Below are 15,146 nucleotides of genomic sequence, written 5' to 3' on the forward strand. Positions count from 1 at the left end.
AGTAATGAAGTAAAGTATTTAATTGTTCGTGTTTTCTAGTATTTCAGTAGTTTATTACCTCCGCCAAGGAGGTTATGTTTTCAACCCTGTTTGTTTGTCTGTCTGTTTGTCTGTTTGTCATCAACATAACTCAAAATGTTATGGATGAATTGCGATGGAATTTTCAGGGTAGGTCAGAAATGGGTTAACTTAGAAGTGATTATTTTTTGGTGGTGATCTGGATCAATAATCAATCAATAATCAATAATCAATAATCAAAAATAGAAAAAACTAAGTTATGGATCGATTTTGATGAAATTTTCGGAAACTGTCAGAAGTTGGCCAAGGAACAGATGATTAATTTTTGGTGGTCATCCGGATCAATAATCAATCAATAATAAAAAAAAAAAAATAAAATAAAAAAACTAAATCATTATAGACTTTCCGCCTTGGCGGAGGTCTGCGCTCTCGGAGTGCTTCTCTAGTTATTTATTGATGTCACTTTTTATTTATTTAATTTTAGGTTTTACAAATAAAGAAACAAAGAAAGAAAGCCAACGGTAAAAACAGTATCAACGAAATTTAACGAAATAGAAACAAATTGTGTTATATATGGACACATAACAGCTTAATCGTCAATATAAAATTTATGCATAACGTTTCCTACAATAACAATAAGCATTGTCAAATAATCTACTGGCAGCGAAGAAGGGTAGGTCTAACAAATCTGTGGTCGATACCTTGATAGGTGGATAGATTGTGCTAGAGAAGACAACATGAACATTTTACTTGCGAAAAATACAGACTTGACATTTAATATGGAATATTTTTTTCCAAATCATTTTTCATCAGTTTTTTTCTATTTTGCTGACTGATAAATGAAAATACGGATTGAAATCGTGTTTTAATAACTTATAATTAACTCTTTGATGTCATTGTGACATCAGTTCATTCATGGAATTCGCCAGAGAAGCAAACAAAAACACATTGCCTATTCTATGTCATACAACAACAATTAAAAGAGATATTTTGGATCTCCATATTTTCCAAATTATTTTCTGTTAAAGAGTTACACGCCTCACAAAGAACCTCCATGTCAGTGTCTAGTCACAGTAACGGTCGCTGTTACGCTTGACCTCTTCTGTTTGCTGCCAGCGCTCTCAAGTGGCAAGGCATTCCTTGGGTTAGGTTTTTAGAGTTCAATCTGGAATAACATTCCAGGCATCGGTCAAAATCTGTCCAATTTGTCCAGTTTTGTTGTAGGAAATGTAGGCCATTGATTCGGCGAGTAATGGCCTACCCACATATTGTCTATGTGGTTCAAATATGGCGATTTTGATTACCAAGGTAGCTGCTCATTCCCTTGGTTCTGTAAGTAATCTGCTATTAAAAGTGCTATGTGTGTACCGGGAATTTCACCGTGCAACCTAAAATTGTTCCTAAGGTGCCCCCTATCAAATGATAGTCAAGTGGTTCTCAGATTATTCCTTTATTCGATCTGGTTCAGGTTTTCGTGGATGACCATCATTGGTGTTTTGGCACCAATGTGGTATCCACTCCAATTACTGACGCTGTTAATGACCTTAGTCACTTTAGACGCGGCACACGCTTCGTCGTTGGCCTCTTCTGGATGTCTTTAAACTCTGTTTTGACTGGATGAGCGGTACAAGTAAAAGCTGACCTCAGTAACGAAAGTCAAGAGGTTTCAGTGTTCAACTCAGAAACGATCAGGGTCCCCAATTCATTAGAGAAACATACAACGATGTTTTGCTGTTTACAGTGGGTTCCCCTGAGGTCGTCTGGTATTCTAACCAGCTAAAACCAGTTTGGTGTTCGCTAAGGGCCTTGAAAAATGCGTTTTGGTGGCAATTTACCCCTAATTCTGAACGGACTGGGTGGTTTTTGTTTAGTTGCAATAGCATATCCCGACAGACAGTGGGTCCTGTACCCTGGTGGTAAAATTTCAATACATTGGTTGTAGCCTCTGTGTAGGTACATCAGTCTGGGCATTACTCTTTAAAACTGTGCAGACCGTTTCGTTTGGCACAATTATCTGTCCGGCAATGTCTGTATTTTTCGCGACATTCTGCCACAGATTAACAAATATGCAGAGCACTGCATAGCTCATTTTACACCTTGCAAAACCGACCACTCGCATGCAAAATTTCGAATTCTTCTATGCAGTAGTTGCCGACATATGGATACTTATTTGACAGAACCATGCTTTGCCAAAGCCAAGCTTTGACCTGCCCAAAGGAGCACTACCCAATTAAATCACTGCATATTAAGTAATGCAGCAGCGCAACAAACCTGGTGTTCAGTTAATTGGAAGCGACACACCTGACTACACACTTCTCCATTCACATTTCTTATATGAGATCGGAGTTTTTTGAAAAAAGAATGCATTTTTACCTAGACATACCTTCGAAACTGAAATATTCCATATTAAATGTCAAGTCTGTATATTGCTAGTGAAGAAAATCTAAAAGTTATGCTAGCAAACAAGCAAAGTCAACCTCCCTCTCTACATTGGCAATCATGGATCAAGTTTTTCCAGTGTTACTTAATCTACGCCATATTGGTGTTAAGAAAGGTAAAAAAAGAGCCACCACGACGTGGATGGTGAAAGAACAAGGTTTTAACATAATTTTTCAGTAAAAATTGTATTTAGGTGGTGTTTTAATCGCGAACAGTTTTGAAATTTTTATGTCTTTCTGCGAAGATAACATGAGCATCTATATGCATACACCTTTTATCACAAATAATTAATAGGCTCTATATGTACTTTAATATTTTAAACATTGATAAAAGGGTTACACGTAGAGCAAGGTTATTCGTGCCAGCTGAGACGGTTAAGAATGATGGGTCAAGTGCATACAGCTCTACCAAATGGTTCTTATATTTGTATTTCTTGCTACACCAAGTCACTATTAAGTCATTCCCAGGGGCAATTTCATGTCTGTTCACGTTGTATGGCACAAAAAACTGTATAACATCTGTCCATACCAAATCAACGCACTATTCGGCGAAAGGCCCGTATCAAAATGCATCTGAAACGACGCCCGTTCTAGTGCACAATTGGTGAAAGAAAAAAAAGAGCAGGATGGTTGTTTGTACTCTAAAACACCACGCGTTTCAGAACATTAAAAGAAGCAGAAGTCGGTGGCAAGTTAGTTTTTGCTTGTAAAGAGAAACTAACCAACACAGGTAATGCTGCTTTGTGGAGTTCACCTATTTATTAATGCTAGGCCTACTATATTCAGAGGTCATGGAGGTAAAAAATACCCCTCTCCTCAGGCTGAAACATAGGCCGTTCATTTCAATGACATGAAAATGTTCGATATAATGAAATATTAGCCATTCTCATGCAAGAAATAAGAGGTAAAAATCTATGACTTCTCTATGACGTTTTAAAATCTTATCAGGACTCTTGAAGTGTCCATTATCCCCCCCCCCCCCCCCCACCACAAAAACTCTATTTAATTACAATATTTATGAATGATTCTTGTTTTTCACACTATTTTTATGCTGACTGAGAAGCAAGTGAAACCTGGGGTGGTTGAAATCGATTTATCGTCAAAATAATCTGATCCAACATGAAGGCCCATATCTTACAGGCAAGTGAAAATGTGTAGGCCTACCGTTTTCATTTGCAAAACTGCTTTAATTAAATTGCCAATGCTTAACGTTTCAACACGTCTCAACACTCTTTATACAATCATCATGTTTTAGATATTAATTATATCTTTTAAGTAGGCCTACTGTATAACTGAATTGATAAAAAGTTCCATTTTGACAATAGTGGTTCCGTTTGAGATCACTGGGGATCCCATGCATACTGCACCCTGAATGTAATGTCTTTAGGTCCTTAGTTTTCTAGATTTATATAATTCCATCATTTCAGTCCTAAATTTCTTCATGACAAGGGTGTTCATTGCATTTCCTGAAATCCAAATCTTTGCCAGAGCAGATGGTTCCGCTTGGGAGGCAAGAGCGCATGCGTACTTGTATTCCTCCGCCACAACTGACAGGGCACTGAGTCCAGGCGCTGTAAGGACCCCAACTCCCTGATAAAAGAATGGAAAACTAATGTGCTTCGTATTTTCAATAATTCATTTGACTGTAAATATGTATTATCACACGTATGCTACCGGAAACAAAGTTGAAAAATGATGAAACACATATATTCAAACAGGAATAAAATTTGTGTTGGTACAGAAATTACATAAATCATGAAAAAAGTCAATCGAAATTTTTTCCAACCACAGGACCACGAGAGAAAACATTATGGAAAAAAACAGGTCCTCTGCAGTACCTGTTCTCTTCTGTATAACTCTATATGTGGCTTGAAACCCCTTGTAAGTATAGGAATCATCTGACGAGAACTTTATCAGCAGACTGCTGACATTGTAGGTGGCAGTTGTTTCGTGCAGTTGATTGCCACAGTACCTGAAATTAATGCAGTTCAGTAACGTGACAGTGAACTCGTAATTGATGAAGAAAAGTCCTTTGTAAATATGCCTTCTATTATACGATGTTACGAATACCATGTACAAAACGTGTAATATCTTTATGCTAGACACCGGCATTTAAAGAGACTTTTCTCTTTTCTCTTAAAAAGTCGACTCCTCTTGGTTTTTTAATAACCAAAATAATAATGATTATAAAACCAGTTGGTCAACAATATATTTTTAACAGAAGCATCAACGCATACCTTGGTCCCACTTTCTCCGGTCCAAATTTCCTAATTTCGACCCAGTCATATCCACACTTTTGGCGTCCGTGCAGGATATCGTCTTCAAGGTTGAAATAGCTGAAGGTCACCTCAATACTAGAGCCACGTGGAGCCTGGATTTTACCAGTGTATTAGGTAGCATTATGATTAAACCATGTCACTGATACTATTAATTTCTACAGCTCTTAGTTTTATTATCACTACGCGTTTATTTTATGGAAAGTAAGTTCAATACGACTTTTCCCTTGCCTTTATGTGTTCATTGATGTTCATGAATGGTATTTAAATATCATACACATGAAGGATGACATACTCAAAGGATACATTTAAGGAATGCAACCCTATGAAAAACTGAGGTTAATATACGAAATACATCTTAGAGAAAACCGAAAACTCCACTCCACGCCACTAAACTTTCAAGCCAAATAATTGATGGAACACTTCACAGACATGACTGTGAACAACAATATCTGTTTACAAATGCGCATGAATTTTCATTTTATGACAGTTTTCTTAGGTAAATCGAAATATTCACCAAGCAGGTAAGATTTAACGGGTTTTAAACCTGGTTAAATGGTGGAGTATCAAAGGAAATTTAAGGACACTGGGGGTCACAAAGACATCGATATCATCCTATTTGAGAAGCATGTCGTACACGTTTCACTGTCGTAAACGTTTATTTGACCAAAAGACATCCGCTGAATTACCTGTAGCTTTTCACTTTAGCATTCACAGTTTAAACTGCCTACACTTTTTTCAATAGTAAAGATGATGATAATTATTTCTTGCAACTAAAGCAGTAAGATTTTCATGAAGTTTTATAAAAGCTGCAGTTAGAGTTAAAGTTTTTAATCTTTAAAAGAAGCAACCAATGCGCCTATGCCATGTTTAATTTATGCTTTCGACAGTGACAATGTAGTCAACTCTCGGGTTCTGAAGCGGATTGTATTTGTTACACTTCACCTATCATTTTCTTTCCAGACACTCCTTAGTAAGAAGTTTTTACACTGCTAAAACCACTTACTTTGATAAACCAATAACAGGTAGTTTCGTTCAAATAGTTATCAGGCCAGTTGGGTGTCTGAATCGTCCCTTGGCATGTCTCATACACCCCTCCACACACTGAAATAAAGGTCATTGGATTACAGATGGAACTACAGAAAAAATAGTAAACATTTCAAATTTGCCTTTCACAGCTGAGATGATTTCATATTGTTTGGAAAAAAACTTATCCTTATGAATGTGTTATCTCTTTTCGTGTTTTTTAATTGCAAGTCAAAGTTTTCCTGATTTAAAAATTAAAATATGAAATGCTCACAGTCTACCGGGCATGAAAAGAGTCATGCCAGCCTGACTTTTAGAGTACTGACAATGACTACCGTGGACTGGAAACGAGGTTTGTATAAAAACGAAACTCAACGTGTGTGACGTTGACAATTTACATCCTTTCTTCTTCATTTTATTATTATTACCTATTTTATTGATTTACTTATCATTTTATTTATTTAATTACTTTTTGTTAAGTAAATAAATGAAAAATTCGCATGACTGCGTTATCCCGTTTAGTGTTTTTCCCCACATTCCTCTGAAAATATTGTTAGTCATTTATTTATTCATTATCTTATTTATTTACTTACTTTGTTTATTTAGTAATTTTATCATTTATTTTATTGTCATTTATTTATTACTGTTCGGAATAAGTCTATGATTTGATTGTAATAGTCTGTAATTGGTCTGTGGAAGAAACTTAGAACTTACTGCCACTGGGTTTAGCCACATCTGTACAATAAGGTCCTCCCAGTCCTTCTGGACACTTACAGTTACAATCAGGACCAATAAACCCACCGTTCTCACACTGAATGTGAGACTCACAGTGCTCTGGAGATAAGATGTATAATATCTTACAAATCACAAATGTAGTACAAATCTCAGTATACTGAAGTATAAAACGCAAGGAAATTCGTAATGTTTGATATTGCTAATCGTATAAACCTTGTTTGGCAAAAATAATTAGTGTTTAAAAAAAACAGAAAGGTGGCAACTAGCAAAAAGTTTACTATACTCATCTGAAAAAAATTGAAGAAAATGTTATAATGAAAATAAGACAGAAGATCGTTACGTAAAAATTCACTTGCTTGATGTTATGTAAGTAAAATTTTACAAATACAAGAACACTTTTGTTTTACCCACCGTTACATTTGTACAATTCGTTAGCCGTTTTAATGTCATAGAAACTAAGCCCTAGTCTCTGTCCTATGACATTTTGCATCTCCTTGTCCTTGGTCACCAACGTGGCTTTGCCTTCAATGATACTTTTGTTAGTCGCGAATTCCTACAAAACAGTTAAACATTGCATTGAATTTAGCTCCTCGTAATTTTATGTGATACATGTACGTGACGGAAAGGTCAACCATCAGACTGAATTGTTGAATCAGTTGAAACCTTAGATATGATCAAAATCGTGTAACTTTGGTGAGTAACCTCCCTTATATCAAGAGAGGCGTTGTACAAGGCGGGCAATACGACTCCCCTTTTCCGTAAAGTTTACTCAATTTCAGTAGTCTAATGCCAGAAGGTGCTCCTGCCCCAAAGACCTTGGTATTCTCCGTGGTAGCACACAATACATATAAAGCCCGCACGGACCTGCGTTTCACCAATTTGTTAGTAGAGATGCAGGTCTAGAAATATTGAGAAAAAATCAAGAACTAAGGATACTGGCAGGGGGTAAAGCACAGCTAAGTAAATTTTTACTTATTTTACCCTCTGCCTCGACGCATTCGTGCTACGACTCCTTTTAAGATCTAATTATAAGAATATGACAAGATCACACTTCTCACACACAAGCAACTCTTTGACCATTACAATTTCTAGATACGTACGGTGTCGCCGTAGTGCATAATTGAGCCCAAGTCATACGGGATATTTTCATCTGAAACTTTTGATCGGCTGTACATCTCAAAGTTTCCTTCTTTGCCTGGCTTTATGTTCTCTGCCTTAACTTCGACGTAAAAGTCCCTATCAGGGCGTGACTGCTCGTGGTAGAACCCCAGTGCGTGCCCTAGTTCGTGGACCATTGTACCCTACCAGCGGAAAAATAGTGAGGGATTAGAATGAAAAGCGCTCAAGTTGAAAGTGATACATCGATAAGATTCTCAAAGTTAACCACCGCGGGGACATTTATGGGTTTTAAAGTGTGTCAGAGCATGGCAGTAGAACTTATACTTTCGTGGTCAGAACCGGTTATTCTTGAAGGTAGTGTAGGTGAACTGATAAAAAATAAGCAGAGTTTCTTTGGGATAAAAAATAGATAAAGCAAAGAACTGATTATACATATATGGGCATATTTCGGAAAAATAACATACCAAATCATCACAGTATGTCCCCACTGAAATTTCTTGTTTACCATTGCGCACCCGTCCTACGAAGGAATAACACCTGCAAAGAGTATTTAATCAAAAAGAGTTTTTCATTTAAGTGGCACATTTAAATCAAGTATAAAGCATTTTCACACACACATTCTCACACAAAAATAAATAAATAAATAAATAAACAAGGTAAATAATGATGCAAATGTTAGCATAAAGTAAACCTCACATAACTGAAAGCATTGTCAAAACACTTGTAAAATAGACCCCTCCTCCTTTTTTATGATTTTTGAATCTGTCCCCTGCTTCCTCTGAAACACAAACATAAGCAATGAACAACTACTGACATTAACATTCTTCATGGAATGCCAAACAATTGCTTACCCGTTGCCTTTAAAGAAGTCGATAAAATCATCATGTCCAAGGACACCCGCCAGTTTTTCGCTGTATGGACTGAAGCGAACGCACGTATGTTTTTCCCAATGCCCCATTGCTTTCTTGACGTTCTCTTGGACCTGCGGAGCTGTGTACAACACATGCAAACTTGTATTATTTTTGTAAGTAAACATAAACTGAAAATTATCTTAAAACGTTGCAATATTTAATGCTGTAGAACCAAGTTATCTTTTTATATACGTGTTGATCCATTGGTTGGAATCGCAAAAACGATGAAAACCGATTCGGAGTGACCCTGTTAATTGGCCTGCATAACATTTGAAAAGAGTTGTATAATCTGCAGTATATACAATAGTGTTGCATAATATATTAGAAACTCACTTATACTTTTACTGAACACGTAAGGCACTTCCCCTTGGGGCCAAAGGCTGGTGATGTCTTGGATTGCTTTTCTCTTGGATTTAACTGAACGTAAACTTCTCCTTCTCCTTCTAATAAATGTTGGGGCATTTCTGCCGGTCTCCGTTTCGATGTGTTTTGCTTGTTCTGTTGTTAACAGTAAGTCCCCTTCAAACTGACCCGGGATTGTCTCCACGATGGATTGAGTAGCGTAAGCTCTTGGCTTCGACTTCCCGGCTATGTTTCTATTTTTCTACAAACATTTAACTGATAACAATCATACAAACCACTCACACAATAAATTGATATTACATAAAAGAAACTGAGAGTTCTGGGAGTCATGATATTATAAAAATTTCTTTCAATTACTGCAGTTGTGAGATAGGCTTGATAATTTTTGTTACTTGCAATACTTAAAACCACAATTGTCGAAGCTTATCTCATTTTAAAGTTTATCAGTGTATTTAGAAGATGAAGATACCCTGAATAAATCCTCCAGAATTCTCTCCTCCTTCTGCGTGGCGGTCAAAGGAGCCTAAATGAGATAATGTCTTCTATAATATGGCTTTATTAAACATAAATAGTCACTTAAATTGCAAATTATGTAAACGAATCAGGAATAGAAAATGAATGTTTCTTACCGAATTAACAATTGCGACAAACGAAAACAATACCAGTGCTGAAGTGAGTTCAGATAATTTCCCGCGGAGGCGACCCATTCCTGCCATAAATTCTTTTCTCACGAACGGTCAGCCAACGTGCCCTTCAAACGCGCACTATCAAAGGAACTCTGTTGCGCGATTTACATAGCTTCCTCATGAGGTTTTTATAGACGTGCAAAAAGAAGGAAAAGGTATGCGTATTGTGTGAATGATTAACGTATTATAAAGTGACATAACATTACAATAAGTGTTAAGCAATAAATCGCATTTCAAACAAAGACATGGGAAATTAGCACTCTAAATTGATCTTGGATATGATGAGAAAAAGATTTGTCTCCTTCATTTTCTCGTCAAGCACGGAGAAAGAGACATGGCATTCTTGTACTTATGTCTAACAAAAACGGAAAAAGCTCTCATTTCGAGTACATTTCATGAACGGCAGATGTTGGGGTGATTTGCCCAACCAAAATAGACGATTTATGAAACACTAGATTTATGAAACACTAGTCAAATCTATGTATAGCAGAAAATCGTTCCGTGTGTCATTATTTACTGCTATCTCTTCATTGAATTCAGCTGGGCATCATATGTTAAACTCTCAGAGGACCTGGGTACAATATTTAGCTAATGCGCCCCCCACCCCCTTTCGCTTTTTTGTGACAACCATATAATCGGAATAATTAAGAATCCAGAGACTATACCATGGACCAAATTTTAATATCATTAAAACATATGGTTCACAAATTATCATGCTTGAATTATCAGCAGAACTTAGTTATAATAAGCTATAATACACTTTGATTATTTCACTCTGCAAACAATGTAATGATCTGCTCAACTTGTCATTTTAACGATAATATACAAAAGTGCAAAAGAATTATTTAGAACCCAGACACTATACCGCTGCGCAACGGAGACGGTTATATAGGCACACATTTCCCCTATTCCCTCCTCCCTCCCCCCCCCCCCCCCCCCAAAAAAAAAAAAAAAAAAAAAACGAGTCAAATTTAAGCAATTTTTTAGTTCTTGTGCCCCACATATTATAGTATAGTAAATTGTCCTTGTATACTATTTAACAGATGAATTTTAGGCTTGCCCCAGATTTCTTTAGCAAAATCCTTTATCAGCGAGTGCAAGGCGTGTTCAGTCAATTTACCCAGTTGACCGCTGTTCGCTGAGATGTACTTCTCTGATAACGTGGTATTGTCAAAATGTAGAGTATGAGCGTAAAAATAACTCGACGCTTGCATTTCCAACACACAGAGTTTACTAGGCGTACAAGAGACACAATTTACATAATGAAAAGATTTCTTGCGTCGTAGCAAAATCTCTTCTAAAACTGGCATCAATACAAAGTTGTCTTTTCCCTAAATAGCGACATATTCTTAATGGTATCGCCCATCTTGCAAATACCCTCGTTTCCGCTATGCACCTGAAAAAAATATATAGCAATTCAAACAAAATCTGAGTCTGAACAGAACTCCTATATTCAAATTATGAAAAAAAAAATGCATGTGAACCAGAATTGGTTGCTCTCTGTTGCATTTTAACTACCTAATCTAAAAGCCTACATTTTAAGATTTTGAAAGTAACAAAGCAAAAGCTAACATACATTATAGTCTAGCATGAACATAAGGTAGTTTTGTATAACAAAAAAAAAAAAAAATTAATTTCACCTGGTATCTAGGCAGAGGAAGAACACGGCTGCACCGCACAATACAGATATTTATGTTTCTCCACATTGACGTAACACCACGGACGCTGGTCAGAGTCAGGATTACGGCAAAAGTTGTGATCACCAAGACCCTACCGAATATCAGAACAGCTCTTCATTGAATAGTACATACATACATACATGCATACATACATACACGTAAATTTGCACAGGGCATTTTTAAGAGTGATAGACATAAAAAACACAGATAAATTGTATCTGTCAATTTTAAAAGAACTTTTCACAAGGGATAAGGAACAAAACCACGTTTCGATACATTTTAAAGATATTTCAGTCGATTTGTTATAAAACAACTTTTCGAGACAAAATATTATTTCTTTAAAACAGTGTTACCACAGCTAAAGAGGGCTTTTATTAACTCAAAAGACTACATCGTCAGAAATGAATGATACAAACCGCAAAAGGGTGTGTTGTAGGATTGATATCTGTAGCGTTGCTCCAGTTTTCACAAAGCGTCCCATCTTCTGTTCGAGAGACGCGTCCACGGTAATTTTCACCATTGCCTTCATAGCAGTCTGAAGTTTATTAGAGAACGCAGTCTGTCATACAAAGTTTTATTTCGGCACTTTGCGTTATTAGTATTTGCCTCTCATTTAGATCAAGTATGTAAACTTTGAAGTCTAGTATATTCATATGGTGACGGTTGGTCGTCAAGTCTGACTTTTTAATCGTTTTATCGTCAATAACAAGAAGAATACTTTGATTATTGGCACAGAACTTAATCAATCAGCTTATAAATCTTACCACACCATTTTTCCATGAAAAGTTCCAAACAATGCACGGCCACCCGAGATCACAGCCCTACCTGATGACACTGCCACCTTTTGGCAGATAAACGGCAGAGGCTTGTTACAGCTTGCTGAATCCCAGTAGAAATAGTCCAGTTCATATTCCACCCCGTTCTCGCCAGCGACCCTGTCTTGCATCACCAGACATTTTTTATTCCTTGCAAGGCCAGCTCCTGAGATGAAAAAAAAAAAAAATCCAGATATGTCATTACCCCAACTAACTGCTGTTACTCTATTGATATGCCAGGACTTGTTTTGCAACTTAAGTTTTAACAGTTTATAATGAAATATTGTAGTTTTACACACGTTCATCTCCTGCCTCAGTGAGGATTCACAATATTGGCCGCTAGACTGCTCCGAGGCCGAACTTTACAATTTAGATAAAACTTGGTTCTGTTCAACCATGTATCATGAATTCTCAACCTCAACCAATGAATTTTAAGTTTCTCCAACTTAATCATTATCTGTTACAATGCATTATATAAGCCGTTTTTTACTAATTGAAGGGTTACCCACAAAATATTCGATTACCTGGCAACCATTTGCTGAACTTCATGTCAGGGCGATACGCTCCGACCCAGTTCCATTTTGCATTTCTTATTCCTCCTTTCCTCCTCCCGCCAATAAACCATGGTCCCATAACTATTATATTTTCCAAAATAAGGGTTAGAACCAGCAGAAAAAATTACGCATTGTTAAAGTTTGACAGATGTTGGTTCTCAACTTTATTTCAACGTTTTTAAAAGAAATGGCCTTGTGACAACATCGAATTAAATCGACTAAAACCAGTTTAAATTATGGCAGAGTTTAGAGATCACTGGACTTCAATAAAATTCATCCACCTGTATTTGTTTTCAACCACTCTGATAAAAAGTCGTTTTCCTTTTGTGATTCTATGATTGCAAGGCGCGCCTGTAAGCTAATACACATTTTCGTGGCCTGTCTGAAGTTTGCAGGATTTTCAACAAATTTGTAACACACGCCATTTGCCCCGAACCAGCCATCTTCACAGCCTGGAAAATACTGTTCATGGTGAAAACAAAAAAAAAAAAAAAACTTATTTCCTAATTAAGTTCTCAGTATATTAGGTGCAATTACGCTACCAAATGAGAATGTACTCGGTATATGATATCCATAATGTATCCCGCTGTTTGCCATTTTTCATTCAAAATATCGCTTCATCAAAATCGGTGTCATGAAGTTCCTGGAACTCACGTTGGTAACATTAACTACACATTTTGATAAGTCAAATCTTTAATAATATGTCATTTTCACAGGATTCTGACCGAGTCGAGTCTCACGTTAATATAGCCAGTATACATGTATCAAACCATGCAATCCTTTCGAAGAAATAAAAAGACAATTATCTGATTTAAAACAATACCAACATAGCGGTTGCAACTTGCCTTCATTGGGCAGACATGTGACCCCTGCAGTCTCAGTGACGCTACAGTCATGTCCCGCTGCCGGGATATGCGAACAGCTCTGAAGACTGGACTCAAAGCCGAAACACTGGACATTGTCCATCAATATTTCACCCTGTCCTTGTCCAAACACTCCACCAACTGTTGCTTCTTCTGCACCTCTAAGGGCAAAATAAAGGTTAATATAAAATGTTTTTTTTCAAAAATATTTATCAAGGGGTTTAATTTATTCATTTTTAAGTAAACATTTTACTTGAAGTCACAACAACGTCATATCAACCAATAAGATTTACAAATAAGTTTTAAAACATTCACTATGACATTCAAATGTCAATTCTCATAAGATTTTACAGATGATAACGTGTCCAACAATAGAAATATAACACACGTAGGCTACCTGTCATAGCCCAGTTGCCTACATACAACATGAGCATCCTCCACGTTCCAGGCATCGTCACATACAGTACCCCATCTGCTTCCTAGAAATACCTCCACGCGACCCGCCAGTGACGTGGTCCCTCCTCGAAGTCTGCAGTACAGTTAATTACAAACCGTTTAAAAAGAGGCAAAATACCTTGAAATTATTCTATGTGATGTACATGTTTCTCTTTTCTAACAAATTAATAACTTTGTTATTGATGTGCCCCAAGACTGCACCTAAAAAACGATCACAAACGATTTAATTTATACTGGTACATGTAATAAGAAACAGACCGTCTTGACATCCCGGTTTACCTGATTATCTGGCCGCTCTCGATTGTTTCATAGGAGGGTGTAGACGGTGTGGGGCGACTTGGCCTTGTTGGCCTTGTTGGCCGTGTTCGTCGTGTTCGCCCTCTCCCCGTCTCTCCGTCCCTTGTTCCTCGCTTCACTATCCTCCCCTCTTGATCGCCGTCGAATTCAATTCCATCCACTAACGATTTTGACGATCTTTTTACCTGCAAGTTATTTTTTCAAACACGTTATATGGCGCTTTGCTGATATTTTTTAACAAAAATATACACCCCATGAATCTTAGGCAGTGCTGATATATGTTCATCTTTTTGACAGTGGGATACATATGCCTATCTATTTTAATTTTGTTTCGAGCATTTATTTTGCTTGTAGTTACACTTACATTCTTGGTCTGACCGGCGGACTGAATATTTTCTGAAAAATACCATATCGTCCATCAGTTTGATAAACACCTTTTAAAAATATTTTCTGAACAATATCATGGGCATGGTTATCGCCCCAAACATTTTACATCAATAGTTTCATGTTTTAAATGGTCTCATATCTATTTAATCTTATTTTCTCGTTCACTGTAAGTCTTTTTTTTAAAGAAATAGCCAGCTTTATTGAAAAAAACATTTATAGAGGTCTCAAAAATCGCAATAATTTAGACATGTTCACATTATTGCAGAGGAAAGTATATTTTGCTATCATCTAAAAATTAAACTACAGCTCCCATAACTGTAAGCATCACAGAACTTTGGCGGCCTCCCCTCCACACCCCTGCTAAATAGACCCAGCTTAAAACATTGGGCCGCCAAGGTGATAACCATTACTTCACCTCCGGTTCCTGGCTGTCTGAGCTCTGGGATCTGGAAGTAATTTCCACAAGCTTTATACACCTTACATCATAATATATGCTTTATGTTACTAACTACAAGATCGCCTA

General features: G+C 36.9%; 2 protein-coding genes across 2 annotated transcripts; both read right to left on the reverse strand.

Annotated features, from left to right (window-relative positions):
- Positions 1-3,831: 3,831 nt before the first annotated feature.
- On the reverse strand, positions 3,832-10,088 carry LOC106176845 (blastula protease 10). Its single transcript, XM_024075582.2, has 12 exons — positions 9,516-10,088; positions 9,356-9,409; positions 8,857-9,127; positions 8,464-8,602; positions 8,077-8,149; positions 7,594-7,794; positions 6,905-7,046; positions 6,473-6,592; positions 5,739-5,836; positions 4,694-4,827; positions 4,295-4,428; positions 3,832-4,046 (listed from the first exon to the last, which is right to left on the reverse strand). The coding sequence occupies exons 1-12, from the start codon at positions 9,600-9,602 to the stop codon at positions 3,886-3,888; spliced, it is 1,614 nt and encodes a 537-aa protein (XP_023931350.2). The 5' UTR covers positions 9,603-10,088; the 3' UTR covers positions 3,832-3,885.
- Positions 10,089-10,236: 148 nt separating this feature from the next.
- Positions 10,237-14,745, reverse strand: LOC106176828 (plasminogen). Its single transcript, XM_087004239.1, has 10 exons — positions 14,601-14,745; positions 14,219-14,421; positions 13,881-14,012; positions 13,466-13,644; positions 12,902-13,072; positions 12,591-12,701; positions 12,077-12,232; positions 11,668-11,786; positions 11,213-11,342; positions 10,237-10,968 (listed from the first exon to the last, which is right to left on the reverse strand). Exons 4-9 carry the CDS (start codon positions 13,584-13,586, stop codon positions 11,220-11,222), a joined length of 801 nt encoding a protein of 266 aa, XP_086860365.1. The 5' UTR covers positions 13,587-13,644; positions 13,881-14,012; positions 14,219-14,421; positions 14,601-14,745; the 3' UTR covers positions 10,237-10,968; positions 11,213-11,219.
- Positions 14,746-15,146: the final 401 nt, after the last annotated feature.

This window comes from Lingula anatina, chromosome 2 (genome assembly GCF_051362555.1).
Source record: "Lingula anatina isolate TDL-2025a chromosome 2, LinAna3.0, whole genome shotgun sequence".
Lineage (NCBI taxonomy): Eukaryota > Metazoa > Brachiopoda > Lingulata > Lingulida > Lingulidae > Lingula > Lingula anatina.

Excerpts from the sequence above, each read along its gene's own strand:
- LOC106176845 (XM_024075582.2), bottom strand. The coding sequence starts at position 9,602 with ATGGCAGGAATGGGTCGCCTCCGCGGGAAATTATCTGAACTCACTTCA. Across the intron at positions 9,410-9,515 it reads TTGTCGCAATTGTTAATTCG|GCTCCTTTGACCGCCACGCA; the intron begins GTAAGAAACATT and ends TATCTCATTTAG. Across the intron at positions 4,047-4,294 it reads AGTTATACAGAAGAGAACAG|GGAGTTGGGGTCCTTACAGC; the intron begins GTACTGCAGAGG and ends TTCTTTTATCAG.
- LOC106176828 (XM_087004239.1), bottom strand. The coding sequence starts at position 13,586 with ATGGACAATGTCCAGTGTTTCGGCTTTGAGTCCAGTCTTCAGAGCTGT. Across the intron at positions 11,787-12,076 it reads AAAGGTGGCAGTGTCATCAG|ACTGCTATGAAGGCAATGGT; the intron begins GTAGGGCTGTGA and ends AATAAACTTCAG. Across the intron at positions 11,343-11,667 it reads CTACAACACACCCTTTTGCG|GGTCTTGGTGATCACAACTT; the intron begins GTTTGTATCATT and ends GATATTCGGTAG.